General features: G+C 41.5%; 2 protein-coding genes across 5 annotated transcripts in view; one reads left to right on the top strand and one right to left on the bottom strand.

Moving 5' to 3' along the window:
- Positions 1–1,779: 1,779 nt before the first annotated feature.
- On the bottom strand, positions 1,780–17,477 carry LOC123706094 (chromobox protein homolog 5-like). 2 transcript variants are annotated; one of them, XM_045655239.1, is made up of 5 exons: positions 17,269–17,477; positions 15,340–15,465; positions 14,285–14,462; positions 12,626–12,732; positions 1,780–2,670 (listed from the first exon to the last, which is right to left on the bottom strand). In XM_045655239.1, the coding sequence occupies exons 1-5, from the start codon at positions 17,362–17,364 to the stop codon at positions 2,614–2,616; spliced, it is 564 nt and encodes a 187-aa protein (XP_045511195.1). In that variant the 5' UTR covers positions 17,365–17,477; the 3' UTR covers positions 1,780–2,613. The 2 variants fall into 2 exon arrangements, with proteins under 2 accessions (XP_045511195.1, XP_045511193.1); XM_045655237.1 differs by having other exon boundaries at positions 14,285–14,465; positions 17,269–17,476.
- A 1,426-nt stretch (positions 17,478–18,903) lies between these two features.
- LOC123706274 (nuclear factor of activated T-cells 5) overlaps positions 18,904–25,721 on the top strand; it is a 107,752-nt gene continuing 100,934 nt past the window's right edge. The window contains exon 1 of one of the 3 annotated variants that reach the window (XM_045655459.1): positions 18,904–19,413. In XM_045655459.1, the coding sequence (XP_045511415.1) occupies positions 19,335–19,413 (79 nt within the window). In that variant the 5' untranslated portion in view covers positions 18,904–19,334. The remainder of the gene's footprint in view (positions 19,414–25,721) is intronic. The other 2 variants (XM_045655461.1, XM_045655462.1) reach the window with 2 other exon arrangements.

The following is a 25,721-nucleotide window of genomic DNA, read 5'->3' as shown; positions in this document are numbered from 1 at the left end:
TGGTCAATAATTCTCAGACTTATCCTAATTAGTAATTACACTTGGGGAAAAACACCTTTCATCTTTGACACTTAAAGCTTTTCTCTCACTTTTTTATTTACATTTACTTATTGCCGCGTAAATCTTGAATTCCAAAAAATCAACAAAATTGACTTCGTCGGAGAGTATGATAAGTGATAACAATCCTTTATTTTTGTCTTACATGCCAATTATAGAGAAAATTCTATTCGTGTGCAGGCGACTGTTCAATAGGGATTCCCGGAATTAGTGATGGTGTGTGTTTGTGGTCAATAATAGCTCTAATGAAATAGTTTGCGTGTTTGATTTCTATTGATTTAATTTTTAGGTGAGATAAACTGTTGTTTTTTTTTATAATTAAAAATTATATATACTTAAAAAATTATGAAATATTTAAATAATTCTATGACAATATATACGAAATATAGCTGGTCCGTTTTTTGGGACACTGCCAATGATACAGGCTATTTAGCATGTCCCAATAGCGGACAGTGCCATGACTTTTATAGGTTTTTTTTTTTACTTAGTCGTAAATTATATGTAGGATTATTTTTATTTGAGTTCAAAATGACGAAAATAATACTAGATCAGTTAAATCTGTTGGGTGTATAACAATACTGGTATTTTCTCAACCTCCGTATGCAGTTCGACTAGATGTTCTAGCCCAGGGAACCAAACTGTGCGCCGTAGAAACCACGTAGAAACTTCGAAGGGTACCGTGGCCCGTGTATCGATCTGCTTATATTCGCGAGTACGTTTTATGAGCGCTCGAATCGTTAGAAACTGTGGTTAAAACATAACGTCGTTAAATGACATAGGTACAAGATTTTAAATTTGCTACGACGTACCGTTACGTCGTGCACATCGCCTTTATCGTGGTTTATTATTGTTTTTCTTAAGCCACTTGTCGATTTCTCTTTAATAAATTCTTTTACAATATGGAAATTGAGTTAATTTTATATTATGGATATTTTAATTTTTATTCTTATCTGCCTATCCTAATTTCTGTTCTTGTATACTATGCAAACCTATATCGACTTTCTCCTTTTCAAATAGCTAGGTTGGGTGGGTAGGGCGCCGCGCGCCGTGACAAAAAACTTAAAATGAAACTGCGCCGCAAGCTGAAAAAGATTCCCAATATTTAAAAAAAAATAAAAAAAAATAAAAAAAATTCTTTATTGACAAAAAGATTTTACATTTTGAATATTGAAGTCTCTGACTCCCAAACTAGGTAAAAACCTGTATGTCAGGAGTCAGATTTGGCCTATGGTTAGGACAACCTAACCATAGGGCAAAAATAAAATAATGTTGTTTAACATTCCACGCAACTTAATAGTGTGATTGATCTTGAGAGGGCTCAATTATCAGTTAAAAATTAAAGATTTTTGTTATAATAGTTAATGAAAATACTATATTGTTTGTTTTAGAATAAAACAATAAAATGCTACATACTTTAAATTGTTTTTAATTGTGTTATGTGAATATTTTTTTTTCTCATTCCTATTTTATAAGCTGTATGAAATCGTTATCAGTTTTTTTGAGACAGGAATGAAGACATGGTTCTTGCCAAAGGCTGTTTTAATGGACATCCTGAAAAACCAATTTACAGATTTTTTTCTTTTCTTTTTTCAGGTCATATCTGGATATGTTATTTCAGTGCTTTCACTACAAAATTGTTTTCTCAATACATCAAATAAGTATTAGATTTAAGTTCACATTTTTGTACAGGTTAAGATCTCAGTGGATGTAGAAATAAAACACTTTTTCAAAATAAATGTTGTTTTATTATAATAATTGATACAAGTATCATTCCTTGAGTCAACACTCCTCAGAATTATCCAAATAACACTTGTGGAAAAACTCCTTTCATCTTAAAGGTAAATACATTAAAGTGTTAAGCATAATATGTTGATACTGGATAGCTTCCACAGGTGGCATGGTTAAATTTTTATACATTAAAAATCTATTTAAAAGAAAATTCAAAACTTCTAAAGTAGTAACTCTTTTATTAGATTTTTTTAAAGAGAATAAATTAAAATATCCTCAAGATTCAAACAAACGGATTTTATATAAAATTATTATAGATCAACACAATACAACAACTAACTAAAATAGTATTAAGTGGTAATTGGAATTACGTCCACAAATATATACATTTAAAATTTCATTATTTGTTCTAGACAAACACATTTAAATTTTCTATCCTATCAATTCATTATGGAACACAACAAACATGTTTGTGCCTGGAGTTTAACAGATACACATCTATAAAGTAAGGAAGTCATATAAATAAAATCGAAAGAATTTACAACCTTTGGTGACCATAGATTAATTGAACGATAAGCACAAAAAAAAAGTTTTATTCATGACTGAGACAGATCCACTGAGGATTTAAGTAGAATTGCTACAACTAAATTAAAGATATCATAAAAATAATATTTACCATATAGAAGCATAATCTTCCACATTACAGTATTCACTAATATAAGTCATTTTAACACTAAAAACTTGACCATGTCACCGCACTACCACTATCACTAAGGACACACAACACAGTTCGGCATGTTGGAGGCTTCAACAGGCCCGGGCCGTCAGTCATTCCGACTCCGACGGGTTGTGCCACGTCAGCCGCTCCTCGTAGAACGCGATCACCTGGAACCAAATAATCCATAATAAATGATACTTGTCAATTTATTAAGGCTTGGTTTGACCATATTTTTGGTATAGTTAAGATTAATGTCAAATTTAACAGTATTGGTGAATTTTACAGTGAATGGCTTGCACCACCCTTTTTTAGAATAGTTATCAAAATCGCAAGTCAAATGACATCTTATTTTGTATTTAAATTCTGTCAGTTATCTAACGTTAACAATAGCTTTTAACCGTTGAAATATGAGCGGTTATAGTTAGTATAAGAATTATGAAGTCATTAATAAAATTGTCAAATGGCGCAACTACTAGCGTTTTTCAATGTAATGAATTATTATAGTGCGTGCAGTGCTCATTTTTTATTAGTTGTCCATCATGTCCTATATTTTTTGGTTATTTTTATGTAAAACAATCGATGTACAGCTGCTTATAAGCCTTAATATGAAAAGTAAAAACTAAAAACAAAGTTAACAGAGAATTTTGCATATTTGCGACTAGCGGTAAGCCCCACGTTCGCAATTGGCCCACCCCATCTCTTACATATCCAACAATGAAACATTGAAATTGGTCAAGTAGTTCCTGAGATAAGCGCATCACTAGATGGCGCTACTTGTATATTGTACGGACGTAGATCGCACTAGCGAAGTTTTTTTTTTTATTACACAAGTAAAATTGATTTTATGCGTGCCCGCGGTGTAGTAGTGGCCTTTGCTTTTCAGGAATTTGTTGGTTCTTTGTTCTTGGTCGTTTGGTCTCGTTCTCAGCGTTCTGCTCGCTGATCAATAAATAATTAATTAATTGATTAATTAAAATCAATTAATTAATTGAATAATTTGATAATTCATAAATAACTTGTTTATTTCTGAGTTATTAAAATTTTTATTGCGGCCAGATGTAAATAAATACATCCTGCAATCATGCCGCCGCCGAGCGTGCCGCCGCTGCCGCAGCGACGCGCGACCCGTCCGCGCGCACTGGGCCGCAGGGTCTATAGTCGGTCGGTTGCCGCACTTGAAATGGGCCTGGACGCCATTGCCGCATCCGGCCAGGCCGCAATTGTGGCCCGCTCAACAGCAGCTGGCCGGCGTCCTGTGTTGGTGTCGGAACCTCAGTCAGGAGCCGGCGATGAATCATTCCTGGCGAGTCCACTGACGTTATCGCCGGCCCAATCCACCGAATCCGTATCCTCAATTACTCGCTCACTCACACCGAGTCGTCAACAGGCCCCGGCTAGCGCCGCCACACTAACGCCGGGCACTTTGAAGCGCGCCGCACAGGCACCACTGCCACGTACTCCGCGCTTCCCAGCCCCCTTACCGGGTATTCCTGTGGGACGCTTTCCCTCCCCTCCCCATAGAGTAGGAGAGAAAACTCTCACAGCGTCCCCGCCTCCTCCTCTGAACATGCCGACGATGTCATCGGGCTCTCCTATGGAGATTGGGACAACCGGCCCGACATACGCGAGCATGGCCGCGTCCCAAAAATCCCCAGCGCTCTCACCCTCCACCTGCTCCGCTGCCGTCGCTCCCGCCGCGACTAACGCTAACATTAATACGACTGCGACCGTCACTGCAGCCTCTGCCTCCCCCTCTGCTGCTGCCGGCACTGCAAGCGCCGCGCCACCTACCAAACAGCCCAACCGCTACCCCCCTCTCATAGTGGAGACACTGCCCGACTGGCCGACCCACTTTAGGGAGCTAAAAAAGGTCCTTGGGCACACTCCTAACGGACGTCCATTTGGCAAGGGTGTCCGTTTTATACCAAAGACAGACCAGGAGTTCCGACTCATCCAGCGCTATCTTACGCAGCTGGAGAGCAACACCGGAATCTCTTGGTTCTGCTACTCGCTGCCCGCTGAGAGAAGCGTGAAAGTAGCGATCCGTGGTCTGCCGGCTAACACAGAACCGGCACTAGTGGAGACAGAGCTGCGCGAGCTCGGGTTTACTCCGGAACACGTGCGTGCAATCCCCGCTCGTCCAGGTAGGCCGGGCTGTCTGATGTTCGCGCAACTGCAGCGGACTCCGGACCTCATCCCAGGCATTTATGAGGTGAGCGAACTGCTCTGTATGCCTGGGATCACAATTGAGGCATGGCGCGGCAGAAAGGGGCCAGCGCAATGCCATCGATGCCAGCAATTTAGGCATTCCTCCCAAAACTGCCACCGGCCAATAGCCTGTGTGCGTTGCGGTGAGAACCACTCTGCAAAGGAATGCCAGCGTCCGCGCGAGGAACCACCAACGTGCGCCAACTGCGGCGGCGCCCATACGGCAAATAACGCGACCTGTCCGATATTCCGGAAGGAGACGCGCAACCGCCGAGCGGGCACCGTCGCGCGCACTGCTACAAGTGCGCGCGTGCCCGCAACTGAAGCCGATGCACCTGGCTCGCTCATGGCTGCCGCCAACCAGCCAGGGCCGACGACTAAACGCCGCCGTAAGCGTGGCAAACGCACCCAAACGCGGCCGCCAGCAGCACAGCCTACGGCGCCACTTTTGGCAGCGCCAGCCACTGCACCACCAACCACTGCACCGCCTACTGCTCTGCCGGCAGCATCTACCTCTAGGCCGCGCTCTGCACCACCAGTTGCGCCGCAGCCTACGCAGCGTAGCAAGAAGTCCAAGCCCTCCGTGGTCGCCGCCCCCATACAGGGGACGAAGGCGAAGCGTGTGATGCCGCTGGACCCCAGACTGACTAAGGTTATCAGCACTCTTAATCAGGTGCTGGTGGCTATCCAAGAACAGCGTGACCCAATACCGCTGATCTTGGGCTGCATCGCGGAGCTCTGCGCCTCTTATGTCTGAGCTCCGCATCGCATTTTGGAACGCCGACGGGCTCTCAGCGCAAAAAGCCCGTCTCTTCAAAACCTTGCTCTGTCAACGTCAAGTGGATATCGGCCTGGTTAACGAAACACACCTCCGACCGGTAGACAAGTTGAAGGTTTCCGGATACTATGTCTATCGGGAGGACCACACCTCGCCGATCGGGACTGCTTATAGGGGATTAGCAGTCCTGGTCCGTCGGAATGTCATTCACCAACTACTTCCAGTACCTCAGTTACAGTCGTCGTACGCCCTCGGCGTAGAAATCTGTGTAGACCGCCAGCCCACTCGTGTGTTCGCTTTTTACAAGCCGCCGCAGAATCGACTCGCAGTGGCTGATGTCCGAACCTTGCTGGACTCGCCGCTGCCCACGATCCTCGCTGGCGACTTCAATGCGAAACACACGGCCTGGAACTCCAACACCGTAAGCCCGGACGGCAGACGCCTCCTTGACGACGCAGACCGCCACGGCTACGAAGTGGTAGGACCAGAGGCCCCAACGCACTACCCGTACTGTGCAGCCCATACTCCGGACGTCATCGACATAGCAGTTGCTCGTGGCCTCGTCGCCGCACCGTCGCTTGACGTCCTGGATGATCACCTCATTTCCGACCACCAAGCCGTCCTCATGACGCTGACACTGTCTCCGATGACAACATCACTGCCTTCTCCGAAACATCGCCAGGACTGGAGAATCTTCGCCGAACACATGGCTGAACATTCTCCGTCCTTTAGAGTCGAGAGCCCTGCAGACGTCGACCGACTCGCCACGGACTTCAGCGCAGTCTTGTCCAATGCGCTTCGCGAGTCCAGACTCGACGCTGCATCCACTCGCAAGAAACCCCAGCTCCCTGCCTACATACAAGCGATGTTAGAGGAGAAGAGGAAGCTGCGAAGATTATGGCAAAATCTGCGATGCCCGACCATGAAGACGCGGTTGAACGCTCTGGCAGCCAAGATTTCGGACGCACTGGAAACGGTAGCAGTCGAATCTTGGCACACCGCCATCGAGCGAGCCGGCGATGACTGGTCCGGCATGCACCGCCTTTGCCGCCAGCTCTCAAGGAAGCCCCCTCCGATTAGACCCCTCATGGCCGGTGACGGAACCCCACGTTACCGCGCCGAGGACCGAGCGGAGATTTTTGCAGACTTCCTGGAGACGCAGTTTACGCCTAATCCGACCGCGAATGTGCAGCACGTAGAGACCATCGAGCGACAGGTGAAGGATTACTTCGAACCGCCGATACCACCGACAGAAGACCCCGTCGTGTTCTCTCCTGGACGAGTCCAAAGGATGATTCGACGAACTAAACTACGCAAAGCCCCCGGTCCGGACCGAGTCACCAATGAAGCCCTGCGTCACCTTCCTCCGCGAGCCATCGCGACGCTGACGCGGCTCTTTAACGGAATCCTCCGTACCGGGCACTTTCCATCTCCGTGGAAGCTCGGCCGAGTCATCCTACTTCCCAAACAAGGTAAAAATATCTTGCTACCCGAGAGCTACCGTCCCATCACCCTTCTGTCGTCAACCTCGAAAGTCTTCGAGAAGCTACTGCTGCTGCACATTACGCCCCACCTTCAGCCACGCGACGAACAGTTCGGTTTCCGCGCCGAACACTCCACCACTCTACAAGTGGCGAGAGTACTGCACCACCTCGCTGCCGCCTACAACAAGCGAGAACAATCGGTTGCAGTATTCCTCGATATGGAGAAAGCGTTCGACCGCGTATGGCACACCGGACTCATCTACAAGCTGTCCACGTCTACTACTCCGCGTCGAGTAGTTAAGACTGTGGCCACCTTCCTGCAAGACAGACGTTTTCAAGTGGCGGTTGAAAATGCTCTGTCCACAGAGCGCCCCATCCGAGCCGGTGTGCCCCAGGGAAGCTGCCTGTCGCCCGTCTGCTATAGCAGATACACGGACGACATTCCAGTCGCTGGCGGAGCCATCCTAGCGTTGTATGCCGACGACGCTGCGTTTATTACCACCTCGCTGAACGCCAAGCATGCATCGGTAAAGATGCAGCGAGCACTGGATGCACTTCCCTCATGGCTGGAGGACTGGAGACTCAAGGTCAACGTGGGGAAAACTCAGGCGATTTCCATCGGGCGGGCGCGCCTTCTGCCGCCCCCGGTGTCTCTCATGGGCGAGAACGTCGAATGGTCACCGACGGCCAAGTACCTTGGTGTGACCATTGACAAGACACTCTCGATGCGGCCCCATGTGAAGAACGTGGTTGCCCAGACGCGCGCCGTGCGGAACATACTCCGCCCCATGCTGGCGTCTCACCTGCCTCTCCGTACGAAGCTGTGCATTTACAAGGCCTACGTTCGCACGCGACTCACCTATGCGGCCCCTGCGTGGTTCGCGCTGACCAGCGAGACGGACCGCAAGTCGCTGCGAGCGCAGCAGTCGCTAGCGCTCCGCACCATCTCCGGAGCACCACGCTTCGTACGGAATCAGGTCATCTCCAGGGACCTGCGCATGGAGAGCCTGGACGACTTCGTTCGTCGCCTGAGTTCCTCTATGTTCGCGCGCGCCGACGGAGCGCGATCCCAGCATTTGCAGGGCATCGCGCCATACCATCGGAGACCGCCGGACATAAGAGGCCTACCACGTGACCTAGTCTCCTAGGACACGACCGCTTCCTCGCCGCTGGCTGATGGGCGCCCCCCGGCACTTTGCCGGCGGGCTCGACCTCGCTAAGTGGCGGGTGGCTTCACCCACGGACATTCCTCCCTGCAGCAGCTAGCAGATCGCCCGCGATACCACGCGGGCTCGATCGCACTGCAGCAGGACACCTCCCGGACACGACACCTCGGACCATTAGGTCCCACCCAGTGCCCCGCCTGTAGTTGCAGGCGGCGTTGCCACCACTGAAAGGAGCCGTCGCCCCGAACAGTTACCCCGAGGCCTGTGAAGGCCTGCGTGGATGACCCCGCGATCGATGCGTGCCCGCAACTGAAGCCGATGCACCTGGCTCGCTCATGGCTGCCGCCAACCAGCCAGGGCCGACGACTAAACGCCGCCGTAAGCGTGGCAAACGCACCCAAACGCGGCCGCCAGCAGCACAGCCTACGGCGCCACTTTTGGCAGCGCCAGCCACTGCACCACCAACCACTGCACCGCCTACTGCTCTGCCGGCAGCATCTACCTCTAGGCCGCGCTCTGCACCACCAGTTGCGCCGCAGCCTACGCAGCGTAGCAAGAAGTCCAAGCCCTCCGTGGTCGCCGCCCCCATACAGGGGACGAAGGCGAAGCGTGTGATGCCGCTGGACCCCAGACTGACTAAGGTTATCAGCACTCTTAATCAGGTGCTGGTGGCTATCCAAGAACAGCGTGACCCAATACCGCTGATCTTGGGCTGCATCGCGGAGCTCTGCGCCTCTTATGTCTGAGCTCCGCATCGCATTTTGGAACGCCGACGGGCTCTCAGCGCAAAAAGCCCGTCTCTTCAAAACCTTGCTCTGTCAACGTCAAGTGGATATCGGCCTGGTTAACGAAACACACCTCCGACCGGTAGACAAGTTGAAGGTTTCCGGATACTATGTCTATCGGGAGGACCACACCTCGCCGATCGGGACTGCTTACAGGGGATTAGCAGTCCTGGTCCGTCGGAATGTCATTCACCAACTACTTCCAGTACCTCAGTTACAGTCGTCGTACGCCCTCGGCGTAGAAATCTGTGTAGACCGCCAGCCCACTCGTGTGTTCGCTTTTTACAAGCCGCCGCAGAATCGACTCGCAGTGGCTGATGTCCGAACCTTGCTGGACTCGCCGCTGCCCACGATCCTCGCTGGCGACTTCAATGCGAAACACACGGCCTGGAACTCCAACACCGTAAGCCCGGACGGCAGACGCCTCCTTGACGACGCAGACCGCCACGGCTACGAAGTGGTAGGACCAGAGGCCCCAACGCACTACCCGTACTGTGCAGCCCATACTCCGGACGTCATCGACATAGCAGTTGCTCGTGGCCTCGTCGCCGCACCGTCGCTTGACGTCCTGGATGATCACCTCATTTCCGACCACCAAGCCGTCCTCATGACGCTGACACTGTCTCCGATGACAACATCACTGCCTTCTCCGAAACATCGCCAGGACTGGAGAATCTTCGCCGAACACATGGCTGAACATTCTCCGTCCTTTAGAGTCGAGAGCCCTGCAGACGTCGACCGACTCGCCACGGACTTCAGCGCAGTCTTGTCCAATGCGCTTCGCGAGTCCAGACTCGACGCTGCATCCACTCGCAAGAAACCCCAGCTCCCCGCCTACATACAAGCGATGTTAGAGGAGAAGAGGAAGCTGCGAAGATTATGGCAAAATCTGCGATGCCCGACCATGAAGACGCGGTTGAACGCTCTGGCAGCCAAGATTTCGGACGCACTGGAAACGGTAGCAGTCGAATCTTGGCACACAGCCATCGAGCGAGCCGGCGATGACTGGTCCGGCATGCACCGCCTTTGCCGCCAGCTCTCAAGGAAGCCCCCTCCGATTAGACCCCTCATGGCCGGTGACGGAACCCCACGTTACCGCGCCGAGGACCGAGCGGAGATTTTTGCAGACTTCCTGGAGACGCAGTTTACGCCTAATCCGACCGCGAATGTGCAGCACGTAGAGACCATCGAGCGACAGGTGAAGGATTACTTCGAACCGCCGATACCACCGACAGAAGACCCCGTCGTGTTCTCTCCTGGACGAGTCCAAAGGATGATTCGACGAACTAAACTACGCAAAGCCCCCGGTCCGGACCGAGTCACCAATGAAGCCCTGCGTCACTTTCCTCCGCGAGCCATCGCGACGCTGACGCGGCTCTTTAACGGAATCCTCCGTACCGGGCACTTTCCATCTCCGTGGAAGCTCGGCCGAGTCATCCTACTTCCCAAACAAGGTAAAAATATCTTGCTACCCGAGAGCTACCGTCCCATCACCCTTCTGTCGTCAACCTCGAAAGTCTTCGAGAAGCTACTGCTGCTGCACATTACGCCCCACCTTCAGCCACGCGACGAACAGTTCGGTTTCCGCGCCGAACACTCCACCACTCTACAAGTGGCGAGAGTACTGCACCACCTCGCTGCCGCCTACAACAAGCGAGAACAATCGGTTGCAGTATTCCTCGATATGGAGAAAGCGTTCGACCGCGTATGGCACACCGGACTCATCTACAAGCTGTCCACGTCTACTACTCCGCGTCGAGTAGTTAAGACTGTGGCCACCTTCCTGCAAGACAGACGTTTTCAAGTGGCGGTTGAAAATGCTCTGTCCACAGAGCGCCCCATCCGAGCCGGTGTGCCCCAGGGAAGCTGCCTGTAGCCCGTCTGCTATAGCAGATACACGGACGACATTCCAGTCGCTGGCGGAGCCATCCTAGCGTTGTATGCCGACGACGCTGCGTTTATTACCACCTCGCTGAACGCCAAGCATGCATCGGTAAAGATGCAGCGAGCACTGGATGCACTTCCCTCATGGCTGGAGGACTGGAGACTCAAGGTCAACGTGGGGAAAACTCAGGCGATTTCCATCGGGCGGGCGCGCCTTCTGCCGCCCCCGGTGTCTCTCATGGGCGAGAACGTCGAATGGTCACCGACGGCCAAGTACCTTGGTGTGACCATTGACAAGACACTCTCGATGCGGCCCCATGTGAAGAACATGGTTGCCCAGACGCGCGCCGTGCGGAACATACTCCGCCCCATGCTGGCGTCTCACCTGCCTCTCCGTACGAAGCTGTGCATTTACAAGGCCTACGTTCGCACGCGACTCACCTATGCGGCCCCTGCGTGGTTCGCGCTGACCAGCGAGACGGACCGCAAGTCGCTGCGAGCGCAGCAGTCGCTAGCGCTCCGCACCATCTCCGGAGCACCACGCTTCGTACGGAATCAGGTCATCTCCAGGGACCTGCGCATGGAGAGCCTGGACGACTTCGTTCGTCGCCTGAGTTCCTCTATGTTCGCGCGCGCCGACGGAGCGCGATCCCAGCATTTGCAGGGCATCGCGCCATACCATCGGAGACCGCCGGACATAAGAGGCCTACCACGTGACCTAGTCTCCTAGGACACGACCGCTTCCTCGCCGCTGGCTGATGGGCGCCCCCCGGCACTTTGCCGGCGGGCTCGACCTCGCTAAGTGGCGGGTGGCTTCACCCACGGACATTCCTCCCTGCAGCAGCTAGCAGATCGCCCGCGATACCACGCGGGCTCGATCGCACTGCAGCAGGACACCTCCCGGACACGACACCTCGGACCATTAGGTCCCACCCAGTGCCCCGCCTGTAGTTGCAGGTGGCGTTGCCACCACTGAAAGGGGCCGTCGCCCCGAACAGTTACCCCGAGGCCTGTGAAGGCCTGCGTGGATGACCCCGCGATCGATCGGATGCGGTAGTTGTACGTTGCTCAAATTGGGAAACAAGATTTATCTTGAAAGGGTTTAGGTTGGCCAATAGTCCATCCTAGACCTAATAAAGTATTAAATAAACAGAAAAACATATCAATTATACCTATTTTATAAAAATTAAGAGAGCAACACGCCTGAACGGCGGCACCGATTATGATAATTCTATGTGTTCCTTATTTTAAGGAGTAGGACCTGATCTGAGAAAAATTCAAGAAATTTGCGCAATCAAATTGATAAAATGCGATAACATAACTAAGGCCATGTAAACTTCACATGTTTGATAAAATTTGCGCGAAGACAGGACAATATCTGTTGAATCAGATAGATGTAGAATATGCATACAATTTGCTATTGCATTAGATATCTTCTCGTTTTCGTAAGATAGCCTCATTATAAATCACTACATAGTATAAAACATAGTCGCTTTCTCTGTCCCTATGTATGCTTAAATCTTTAAAACTACGCAACTGATATTGATGCGTTTTTTTTTAATAGTTAGAGTGATTCAAGAGGAAGGTTTTAGTGTATAATTTATTAGGATTTAAACAAAGCGGGCAAAGCCGCGGGCTAGCTAGATGAATCCCAAAATGTGTTGGTAGGCGCATAACTTGAGAACGGCTTAACCGATTTTGTTAATTCTTTTTTTATAATATTCCTTGAAGTTCGAGGATAGTTCTTATGTAGAGAAAACGTGAATATGTACCACGGGCGAAGCCGGGGCGGACCGCTAGTAAAAAATACAATTTACCTGTTGTGGGCACTTGACGTTAGCAACCTTGGCGGGAACAAGCTCAGCCTCGTCGGAGTCGGCCCACTTGATGAGGAACATCAGCTCACCGGTCGCGTCCGATGCGCCTGGAATATGTTACAGTTCATTATTATCTACTTTGCTATTACAAACGACTAAAGGTGCGTATAAATTAAGCGCGGCAGCCGCGCGCACCAATGTTCGACCAGAGTTGACGTTCATTTGCTGCGCGAGCCAATATGTAGATATATTTTAAGTTGAACGTAGTTGCCGCGCGCGGCAGGCGATCCATCACGAACATCTCTTCTGTAGGACGCCAAAAGTGTAGAATTTTCTATTTCAAGTCAGGAATAGGTATATCTATTTTCTTACTGATTTCTACCCACGCATCATTCCTCAGCGATTTATTGTGGTATTGGGAGGATTTGTGGTTCCACAAAAATTCATTAGCGCCATACAATTGTATTAGTAAACGGCACTTTTCGTTGTCCATTTTTACGTATATGCCGCGCGAGCCGAATCACCAAAACTACAAACCGTCCACACGGCGCGCGAGCGAACGCCTGAAGCTCCTTTGATGCGGTCTCAAAAACCGACAGAGAGCGGATCGCCCCGCGGCACGTTCGAGCGCGGCAATGTTCGCGTCGCCGCGCGCGCCGATCCCGTCTACATAGTGCGCGGCCGCCGCGCGCGCCTATGTTCGATGGTTTGCCGCGCTTAATTTATACGCGGCTTTACTATGAAGTTTATTGCTAAATTATTTCAGTATTACATATGAAAGGAGGCAGAAAAATGAAAATTCAAAAAAAACATATTTTGATAAAATTTTGTCTGAATAAACACTAGCTACTTATTAATGTATATCTCAAGTAACATAGTCTACAATCTCATCCAGCATGAACCAAATTTTGAGTTTTAGCAAATTGTACGGTTCGTACACCTGGGGATGCTGCTGCTATAATTAAAACTAAGCTGCTAATAGTTCAGGATACATCGCCCATTTTTGCAAGTGACTTCTATCAAGCTAATTTTCCGTTTGTAGCTTTATTTTGATGAGACGCCCAATAATTTCGTGTACGAAAGTCTCGATTGTGGTAGCTAACAGAGATAACAAGGATACAAATTTTTGATTTGATGGTTCTCAAATATTTATTACTAACTGAATTTTTTTTTTGGTTCAATCTCAAGATAATTACCTAAATTATTCGAAAAAATATTTGTCCTACAAAATCTATGGTTGGTTCAAAGAGTCCCCCTTTCCAAAGTGTATCGATAACGAGGTCATCATAAATGATTACTAACAAGCTGATTTTTTTGTTTTCACTTAGTTAATGTTTATATAATTCAACAGACATATTGTCCTACAAATTGCGTAACTTTAGTTCATATGAATATGAAAATGATGTGACAAACAAAAAAACGATGATGTTTCGCTCTGTATGGTTGCACCGTACACAACTACTATAAAAATTATTGGCAAAAATATTAAAATGATTATGACCCATCACAATATCCAATCCAATCTCACATTTTATACCTTATTTAGTGTTTAGGTGTATTCGAGAATGATATAGATATACAATTCGAACGCGAGTGAAATCGCGGGCCAAAGCCAATTCAAAAATCCACACAGATACATTATATAGTACATTATCTCACCAATAATCTTCTCAGCTTTCAGTCCCCTATCAAAGCCGGACTTGGCCTTATCATCTTTCTTCTCTTTCTTAGAATCATCAGCGGATGACACGCTAGTAGCTCGCCCCTTGCGCACACTGGAGTCCTCGCTGGACTCGCGCGGTCGTTTCTTACCGCGTTCTTCTGTCTTTTTGCTCTTCTGCTGTAAGATTATTTGTTAATTCTTTTGGTAAAGTGGTAAAATTGAAATAGTCTAAAAAGGGAAACGCGAAGGAATAACGATAGAGGGGATTTTTGTAATACTGGGCAGTGATGTAGCTTATGTACCAGATAAACACATTCTACAGAAATATGCTCACGGGGCAACTGCGACACATGAAATACAACAGTTTGAAATACAAAAAGGTGTCACAAAATCGTCATCTAAGAGCTAGCGCACACGAGCAACTTTGTCTCCGCAACTATTTTGTCTCTCCCACCTATGGGCTAGTATGAAAGTGCGCGCACGTAGCGACGCAACTCTCCATAGAGTTGATGGGAGAGACAAAATAGTGACAAAATAGTAATAGCGGAGACTTAAGTTGCTTGTGTGCGCTAGCTCTTAGGTGATACAAGGCTTTTATGTGACAGACAATTAAACACAGAATACCACCAGTCATTTGAAAACTTTATTTTTTTGTAGATTTTCCTAAGCGCAGACAGCCAGTCCCAGCTAGTAACACTGGCTTTCTTAAGACAGCTTATACTTAGTAAGAGAGCCAGAAACTCATTTTAAAACAAAGGTGAAATCATAATTTATTTATTTTTTATACAGTTACAGATTATAATTAAAATATTATTTATTTAAATGCATTTCCACCCATATTACAACACTATTTATAAATATAAATTATAAATAAATAATATATAATATTATAATTATAATCTATAATATTATAATTATAATCTATATTTTATAAATTATAATACATTAGCATTCCCCGACATTGGAAATTAAATATACCCTGTAAATTGTGTGCCAAACTAATTAATATTCAAGTTATTAGTTAACATTTTTATTTCTACACATACTGTACCTCTTTTTCCTTCTCCTTGCGACTATCTTCGAAGGCCTTGATCAGCTCTTCGCAGTCGAGATTCTCTTCCGGCTCCCAGGTGCTCTCCTCCTCCTTGTAGCCCTTCCATTTCAGTAGGTATTGTACCTGATAACAAATATTTTATCAAAATGTATGCATTTGCCCCAACATCCTATATCTCCAGCTTCCAGCTTAGCCCTTCATTACCCCACACTCTGTACAGGTAATAAATATAAGGCCACTTCTTGTGCAAACATTGCCTTTCTTTTTGTAATGTAGTTATTCAAACTCAAACTCAAAAATTTATTTATTCAATTAGACTTCTTCGAGAAGCACTTTGGAAACATCATATTTTTAACATTTACCACCGATTCATATTATATTTTTGTCATAATTTGTTTGTGTAATAAAGTGTTATAAATAAATAAATAAAGTAAATATCACCAAATTTAGCTGAAAGGCCTTTTCCAATAGAACATTTTCATGCTGAGTCAGTAATCCCTTTTCTTGAGGTGATAGAGATATAATATAATATTATTACATCTTACGTGCACACAAAATTCAGCATTATAAAGTAAGAGTGATATATGTTATAAATTATAATATGTACAGAGGGGGCTCTTATCGCTGTAAGCTATTTCTGCCAGACAACCCGAAAAACCAGAAGGATTACCTATTTCATGGTAATGGTGCATTACATTTAGGTATAAATATGTTAAAACAATGCGCCAACAAAAATATGAAAAGGAAAATTAAGAAGAGATCTCTTTAATCTATACTTCTATACTAATATTATAAAGCTGAAGAGTTTGTTTGTTTGAAAGCGCTGATCTATGGAACTACTTGTCAGATTTGAAAAATTATTTCGGTCTTAGTTAGCTGATTTAGCGAGGAAGGCTATAGGCTATATCATCACGCTGACACCAATATTCTTAGACTATATGAATATATTAGGTAAAATCTCTATATAAAAATATAGACTCTACAGAGGTCCCCTTTGTTAATGCAACTACATAGATTTATTTTAGCAGGTTTACTTTCACGTTGGAGTATTTATTCAAATGTCCTTTAAAGCATTGATTCTTTGAAAGAATTCTAGAATAAGTGACAAACTCATTTGAATGTCACATTTAAATGATTAAGATATAAAAAATTATCTAGAACAGTTTTATGTGGACCATTCCATAAAGATAATGATTACTAAAATGTTTTTAATTTCATCAAGGTTTAAGGCACACCCACTTTAAGGTGTATTGTATGCTAGCGGTTTTACCCACATTGCTCCGCTCATGTTGGTCATAGCGTGATGATAAATAGCCTATAGCCATTCTCAATAAATGAGCTATCTAAAACCGAAAACTATTTTCAAATCGGACCAATTGTTCCTGAGATTAGCGCGTTCAAAGAAACAAACATACTCTTCAGCTTTATAATATTATTAGTACATATAGATTCATTGTAATATTGTGTTGTGTCTCTTCAGAAAAATTCTTACACTGTTAGCCCATTTACCCCGAAGGCGGTAGGCGTACATCATCACAATAAGACTGATAGGAGCGAATCAGTGGTAAAACCACGGGACACTGCTAGTTTCTAATAATTAGGTTACACAGTAGCTTATTTCTCATTATAACTCAGATGATATACATTTATCTTTTATAGAGAATATTTTATATGTGTTTTCTAATGAAGCATGGCAAACAATGTAATATTACCAAAAAAAAATATAAACCATGAAATGAAATCTCTTTCTGTGTTCTTCTCCAGATGAGTCTATTTCATGGGTTTAATGTTTCTCAATCCTTATACAGGAACTGAGGTTTTTAGCAAAATGTTTTAGCAGAAAAAAGGTAGAAAAGAGAATTTTCATTATGAATTTTGGGATTTGGGGTCGAACAGAAAAATATTCCGGCTAATAAACATACTAACCTTCCCCTTCACAGTCCTTTTATTTAATACTTTTTCCACAACATATTCTTCTTCACTCGATGCTTCGCTTGTTTCTGTTTTTTTATCTTTCCCCATTTTCCTTTTAATTTAGAGTCACAAGTGAAAATAAGCGACGCGTTCCTTCACGAATCACCAAATTTATTCAAAATGGCGTTGTCAGCGTTTGGCGCGACGCTGAGTATGCAGTACCTACGAGTTGCCATACTTCAATATAAAATTTCCCTATAAATTATTATTTCTTTTTTTTTTGAACCAACAAAGTACTCATCTATCAAATAAAAATTGTCGTCTGAGGAACGCTTGAAAACAAAATTTCGGGAATAATAGGAATTTATTATGTAGTAAGTATTAAGTGGAGGTCTATGGTTTTTATGATTCTTTCGTAAGTTAAACTAATTTCATAAAATAGGTAAGTACATAAATATGTATCCATTATTTACAAATAAGTAGCAGATGTTTTTTAAAGTGAAACTTTTATTACATCGTCTCAAACTTTTTGGTCTGTGTAGCGCATGTCGCGTGACGCACGATACGTACGATAATTATCGTACAAATACGATAATTTTTAGTTAAATGTCTATAGTGTGAAAAAAAGTTTCACTTTTACTGTGGTTTCATAAAACCACACAACATTTTTTGAAGTTATACTTCTTTTGGCGCGATGAATAAAAATGATGAGAGTAGTTATCAATTTTCATACTACCTAGAACTAACTTCATGCTGTTAAATTTGGGTGTTTATATTTCAAAAATATTCTTATAACTAAGTGTACAATTTTAGGTATGTAAACACCACATGCGTATGCATTAATTGTATAAATAAACTATAAAAGGTATTTTTATACAATGGAACCATGTTGTAATTTCCTCATTCATATCAGAGGAAATAATTAAAACTTTCAGTATTGTTGATAACACAATGCCTATTGATATCAAAGTTAAATATGGATATAATTTAGGCAAATTTCTATTATGTGGTAACATTTTCAATATTGATCCATGCTTTTATTATCAAAATGTTGCTATTATATAAAAAATAAATAAATTCAGAATATCGTGGTGTCCGTTTCGTTATAAAATTAACTCAATTCAAGTAAATGTTAAACATTCTAATGCCTCCTCCACACGTAACTAATACTTAATCTGTGCTCCACACTACTCGCGAAGTTCCTCGGCGAAGTACTTGGCCGAAGTTGACTGAAGTCCGCGGTGCTACACTACACACTCGTTCAACTTCGCGAGGAGCGCATACGTTCATATTCAGAACGAACTTCAGGTAACTTCGTGCCCTTTGACTCGGGCGCAAAAACCGACAACAAACGGAAGTCGGCTGAGGCGAGGTAAAGTTGGACGAAGTAAGCCGAAGTGCCTCTCTACATTATTCTATTCGTCTAACCTCGTTCAACTTCGCGAGTAGTGTGGAGGAGGCATAAAACATCTGCACGCATTTATTTATATAGAGTTGATCCTCTAGCTGAGTGAATTAATAAAAAAAAGAACTCACGAGTCACAGCAATTATTAGTATAGAAACTGTGACTAACTTCACACTTGTTTGCGTTTGAACAGAATGAACAGAAGAACTGTGAACGTGATCCTGTCAAACTCTGTGCTGTCAAAACATAGTGTTGTCAGGTGTTGTCCATAATCGTGATTCGCCGCAGTTTCAATCTGTTGACTGATTAGGATTGTAGTGTGAAACGGACTCTTCTCTGTGCGATATTAGAACTAAAGTGATTTATGTGCTTTTGTGGTGCAAGTTATCGAAACAACATTGTGCTATTTTTATAAAAAATTAAATATTAAAAAAAAATTGTGTTCAGTGAACAATTTTATTGTTATAACCTATATAAATTACTTAAAGACTGCAAGATAACTAGTTTTTGTGTCGATTTGAATGGTTTCAAATTGACTTTGACGTCACTGTAAGCGACCAATCGGTTGGCGTCAAAGACTATGTAGTAAATGCGTGTTAATAATAAAAATATAAACAATTATTATTGAAACTAATTATTTGAATGGGTACCACGTGAGTGCGTATTAAAAATATGCTATTAAAATGTACTGCAGACGGGAGACGTATCAAAGTGAACGGAGCGCCGGTCACCCAAGGGAATGTGGCGAGAGGTAGGTTTTTAACATTTTATAAATTATCATTTATGTCTACAACGAGTGTGCATGTTTGAGAGGTCGTCAGATATCGTTTTATCACTACGTGTACTGTAAACGTTGTGGAAGGTAATCATTTGATAGGTATATAGGTACTATATAGTAACGTAAGTATAAGGTTTCTAACTCCGATTTCAGACACCTGTTGCAGCATGTGACTGCCAGCTTGAAAACGTATGATTTAACACATTTTATACTAGGTACTTTGTTTACATTATTTGGTCGTTTGTTAACAAATTATAATAATTTTTAATTTAATTAAGTATTTTTCTAAATACCAATTGAACTGGTAACTTGCTGTTAATATTTTAATAATAATGGCAAAATTTGAAATAATTAACTAGGTATCATTGAATAGTTAAGATTAATCTATGTATTTGTGTCATTTACGACCAGCATTTATGTCAAAAATATCGATAAATAATTGTCGCTTCACTATGACACACTTTGTTTTAAATAATATGTAGGTACCTAGTACCTACACAGTTGACAGATATATACTACGTACATACAGTTAGGAAACTAAGCCCCCCCCATGAAATTATGACGTATAGCTATAGGGCTGTTACTTTTTTATATTTAACCGACTTGAAAAATAAAGGAGAAGGTTATCAATTCGGCCTGTATATTTCTGTTTGCTTTTTTTCACAGTTGATTTTGTGGTAATTTGGAGATTAAAACCCGTTAAAATACAAAAATGGTGTACCCTAAATATGAATTTACAAGAAGAAACAATCCGAATTAATACAGCTTGTAAAAGTAAATACGTTTTTAATTTTTATCAGTGCTATATTTCGAAATCTAGTTTTGTTATAGACGGCGAAGGCTATTTAATGTAGGTACCTAAATTATTTATAATGCTTGATATTTGTATTATACATATATTATTCAATAATTATTTTAAACCAGAATTTACAATACTTGTATGTAGGTATACCTACTAAATTATTTTTAAAACGATAAATTAAATTAAATTAAAAAAACACAAAATATGCAAAAATAAATTAAAATTATTATTATACGAGCATAGAACCTCTACCTTTTTGTTTTAGGAAGAAAAAGAAAATAGTTTGACAGGCTTAGTGCTTGACAAAGTGGAGACGCCACGTATCGATAAAAATACAATAATTACATATAATATCTATCTTTTTCTTCCCTAATATTTACGTAGTTATGCACATAACTTTAAACAAGATTTTTTTAAGGTTTCCTTTTTTTATATTTTCGTGCTCTTCTAGATTGCGTAAAAAATAGTCTCTTTTTAACTTGTAGTCAGATACGGTATTTACAAATATATTTATTGAAAGGGCTACAAACTGAAACAATCGATATTTATTTAATGTGAAATGACATCACTTTAAACTTTTTTCTATACTATGTATCTTTGTCATTCAAAATCTGTGGATGTGTCACCCGCTACTATCGATCCCCCTCAATACCCTCGAAAACACGCTTGATGGGGGGGGAGCCATTTCGAACATTTTGTATGAAGTTTCCTTACTGTATGTATCTGTATATTGTGGTACCTACCTACCTACCTAGATACAGGAATAAAAAAATATGATTCGATATTTACCTAGTTCAAAATAATCAATCAAAGGTTGGGAACACAGTGTTCAGTGTGTTGTTATTTTAAATTTGTGAAAAATTATCGAAGTGTTCTCAAATACGTAAAATTAAAAGTCTGTATGAGCTGTTTTTAAATAGTTTAATTCGTAAAACGTCTATTCGTAACATATCCCACTAGAGGTGTGAAATGCTTATCAAATGAGCAGTCAAAACATCCGTTTCTGTTGTGGTGTTTGGGTTTCATACTGTCTACTAGCCTACGCCTACTGTAAGCTGATCTCTTTAAAAACTTTCAAGAATAAGATAGAATTGAATCGCGTAAAAACTTTTACTATACAGTACCTATGTAGGTATATAAAGAGTGGGTTGTGTAGAAGAAATCGCTTTTGAAAACTGGACTAAGCACGGTCTAAATCCTTATAGAATATTAATCAAGATTCATGTTTTTTCGCATTCTGACGAGAGTAAACTGAATTCTAAAATCTAAAACTAAATTTTTCTATCAATAAAATGCATACCTATCTACATCTATACTTAGGTAGGTATATAATATACCTAGGTACTAATATTATAGAGCTGAAGAGTTTGTTTGTTTTCGAACGCGCTCATCTACTAAGAACTACTGGTCCGATAAAAAAAAAAAACTTTCAGTGTAAGATAGCACATCGAGGAAGGCTAAAGGCAATATATCATCAACCTAATCAACAGGAGCGGAGCAATGCGGGTGAAACCGGGCTCGCCGGGCTAGTTACTTTTAAAACTGGCCGTTGCGTTGTTCTGGTTTACCTAATACCTAGTTATAAACGTACCTATGTGCCTACGGCCTTATTGAAATTTGAATAGTCTTATTTTTAATCAATAATCAAGTTTATTCGCATGATGACGAGAATAAACTGAACTCTTAAATAATACATTTTTCTATAAAAAAATTGCATACTTACACATTACACATATTATCACAATTCACATTTATACCTATCCATAATTTTCTAAACTTATCAGTAAAAAAAGATAATATATTACGTAATGTAACCGATAAAGTGTTAAGACAAAATTAATCTTATCTTTAGGCGTTTTTTACAAATAAAATAGCAGGAAAATTAAAAAAAAAATAAATTATTCTAAAATATGAATCGTATTAAGTACATAAAGTATGAAACAGTTTCTTATAGATTTTTTGCCACTCATATTCGGTGAAAAGTCGTGAGATTCGATCGGGCCGACTCTCTTCAAAATTATATTTTGTATAAAAGAGTTGAAAAAGATACTAAATTAGGAATTAGTAAAGAAAATTCATTTTTCTGCATAAAAACACGGAACTATCACGATTTATTTTGTATTTTTATCGGAGTAGGTTATAGGTAGGTAGGTACCTAAACTAAAATATTCTCGATGTACACCTACACATAGTGTGTTTTTGGAAAAGGTGAAAAAAAAAAATAGAAATTAATCGATGTATGTAGGATGATGATTGCTGATACTACGATCCTACGAGTGATGTTTGTGAAACATGGCTCTTCTCCGTTCCCCCAAAAAAAAACACGTAATTATTGGACGCCTTTTTGAATTTTAATTATGAAATTAAACAGTTTAGGTACTTTTGCACTTTAATTTTTAATTATCTGTTCAACAATTATTTTTTAATCAACTAAATGATCAAATAAATATCGTGTAATTTATTTTACTTTTAAATGCAAGGCCCTCTTTTTTATCCTAAAACCGCGCGTTTACCCTGACCTATATACATAATTATGATTTAATCACGGTATCACGAAAATGGCACATTATGTAGCTAATTAGACTCACGTTATCACGTCACATGACTGTCAAGATTGAGATAACACGAAGGATGGTGACGACAATTTTGATTATTAATTATATTTAAAATATTTAATGAATTATGCGACGAAAATGTGTTAAGCTATTTAGGAACATATAAACAGAACTTTTAAAAAATATTAAGATTTAATTTTATGATACCTATCTAGTATCTACCATAGCAAAAACGATTACTTACTTATTACCCAACCAACAATTACCCAACCCAAGAATATATGTACCTATCTGAAAAAAACATGAAAATGGCGGATTGCGGAATGATCACGGAATGATTGAGTCAGTTTCACAGTTATCGATTTAGTAGAAATACCAATAGGAATTTCGAATAAATTCGAATATCGAAAATACAATGTCTTGTATAATCACTAGAATGCTAGACGTCCGCGCGCGCCAGACAGAAAAAAAAATAAATGAAAGAAAAAAAAATCAGATCGTAAAATATTAAATACCTAATTGATCTTGTTTAAATAAATATTGTAAACAAAATTGGAATTTATTCTACTTCTACTATAAAATACAATCATTTCTACTACGTAGGTATTTATAACGTACACAGGAAGGTTTAGGTTTTTGTTGTAATTAAATTATTTCTTCTCAAGGAAATCATTACTAGTCTTATTAGTTTCCTGGTAAGTGTTGGTCATAAAACACTAACAATGCCATTAGCAGAACCTAGCTTCCTATCTTGAATGAATTATTTAATGCTATAAGAAACTATTTATTTATAAAAATTAAAAAATTGAGTTTTTTTTTAAATGCTAGTCAATTACTGGCTATATACAAAAACGAAAGATTTTTTGAAACTAGGTATGAGAAACATGAATTTAAAAAAAATATGTTTATGGCAAAGGTATTTTTAACATACAGCCAAGTTTATACAATTAAAAAAAAAACAGAACGAATTGCACTGCACAGATTGATACGATCACGCGGTCGATTTATAAAATAAAACAAGACCTTTGCCCCGTCATCAGAACTGACAAACAGATTAATTAAAAGGATAGTCGCATTAATAGCTTTTAAATATAACATATTTGTTTATTCTTCGCATCTATATCGGTCAATATTTTCAGATCAAAGGATGATTGCACATGATACAGTATCGAGATCCGGTTTGCGTGAAATGTTTGGGATTTTATTTGGAGCAAGTGGGAATCCGATATTAAAAATAAATACTTAGATCGTAAACGGTTTGATGTGTGTACGTTTTTTTATAATACGAAGTTGCATTTAATGCTCGTAGTGTTGTATTGTATAATTATTTTAAACTAGCTTTCCGCCAGTGTCTTCGCCCGCGTTTTCAAAGAAAAACCCTCGTAACTACTTCCCGTTCCCGTGGAATTTCCGGGAACCTATCCTATGTGTTAATCCAAGTTACCCTCTATATGTGTACTTAATTTCATTGTTATTGTTTCAGTTATCAGTAGTGTTTGCGTGAAAGTGTAACCAACATACACATACATCCATCCTCATAAACTTTCGTATTTATAATATTAGTAGGATGTGATTTTTCAGATATGGTTATTGGTTGGTTCAGTCTGGGATCGAAGATAAGTATAGCCTATAGGACGTTCTATACAGGTGTAATCGTTAAGTGTGCACAGGCGATTATTCTGTAACTGTTGCATAATACATATATATAAAAAAACTAAACTGATATCGATGGGAAATTAAATGTGTGGGCGTGTTTGATGTAAAATTTTTTGATATTTCCCGTTTTATTTTTAGAAGAAAAAGAAAATAGTTTGACAGGCTTAGTGCTTGACAAAGTGGAGACGCCACGTATCGATAAAAATACAATAATTACATATAATATCTATCTTTTTCTTCCCTAATATTTACGTAATTATGCACATAACTTTAAACAAGATTTTTTTAAGGTTTTTTTGAGGGGCAATACCCTCGAAAACACGCTTGATGGGGGGGGAGCCATTTCAAACATTTTGTATGAAGTTTCCTTACTGTATGTATCTGTATATTGTGTTACCTACCTACCTACCTAGATACAGGAATAAAAAAATATGATTCGATATTTACCTAGGGTCATTGCGCCTGTTCGCGTCCACCTGCCTATTCGCGTCCATTTTGCGGATATCTTTTAGAAAATTCACGAAAATAAGTATACTTTATGTAAAATTGTAATAAGAAAAATTTCCGATAATACCTCAATGTATAAGAGACATGCACACATATTCAAAATATGCCTGCGCACCGCCTATCCTATTTAAAAAAAATATTTAATTTTGGCTATTAAACGAGAGAGCTAAAACGCGCGGGATTTTGAGAAAAAAATAGTGCGCAGGGTCGCGTTTGACGGTAAGCATCTTATTGTTAAATGTGAATTTTTGAATATGTAACTGTTTCTTTGCTTTGCTAACAAAACATGGAATAGTATGGATTATAAATAAGCTTATTTCTTTTACAATTAATAGCTAAAATAAGGTGGACGCGAATTACTACACCTAATTTGTACAACTTCCATTTTGCGTCCACGGTGGGCGCAAACTATACCTGTAGTGCATAACAATAGAACATATTGCGTCCACATTGTTTTTCATTACGTAGCAATGAATTGTTTGTTAAAATATGTAATTTAAAATAGATTGTAAATTTTTGACTAAGACCACAAGTTGATAATTTAAATTTTCATTCAAATTAGCAAATTTTTATGCTATTTTTTCATTTTAAAATGGGTGTTCTAAGAATGAGACTAGTATTTTTGAGAATGAGAGTCTGTGGTTAAGAAAATAATATACAAAAGAGAAATTTAATTCTTTAGAAACTAAAAAATAGGGTAGGTAGGTAATCTTAATAGAACTGATTATTATTTATTTACATAACGTAACTTTGTTTTTTGT

This window comes from Colias croceus, chromosome 3 (genome assembly GCF_905220415.1).
Source record: "Colias croceus chromosome 3, ilColCroc2.1".
Taxonomy (NCBI): Eukaryota; Metazoa; Arthropoda; class Insecta; order Lepidoptera; family Pieridae; genus Colias; species Colias croceus.
The sequence above is the reverse complement of the archived record's forward strand: the minus strand, read 5'-3'. Positions and strand labels throughout refer to the sequence as shown.

Excerpts from the sequence above, each read along its gene's own strand:
- LOC123706094 (XM_045655237.1), bottom strand. The coding sequence starts at position 17,364 with ATGGGGAAAGATAAAAAAACAGAAACAAGCGAAGCATCGAGTGAAGAA. Across the intron at positions 14,466-15,339 it reads GCAAGGAGAAGGAAAAAGAG|CAGAAGAGCAAAAAGACAGA; the intron begins GTACAGTATGTG and ends ATAATCTTACAG. Across the intron at positions 12,733-14,284 it reads GAAAGCTGAGAAGATTATTG|GCGCATCGGACGCGACCGGT; the intron begins GTGAGATAATGT and ends AACATATTCCAG.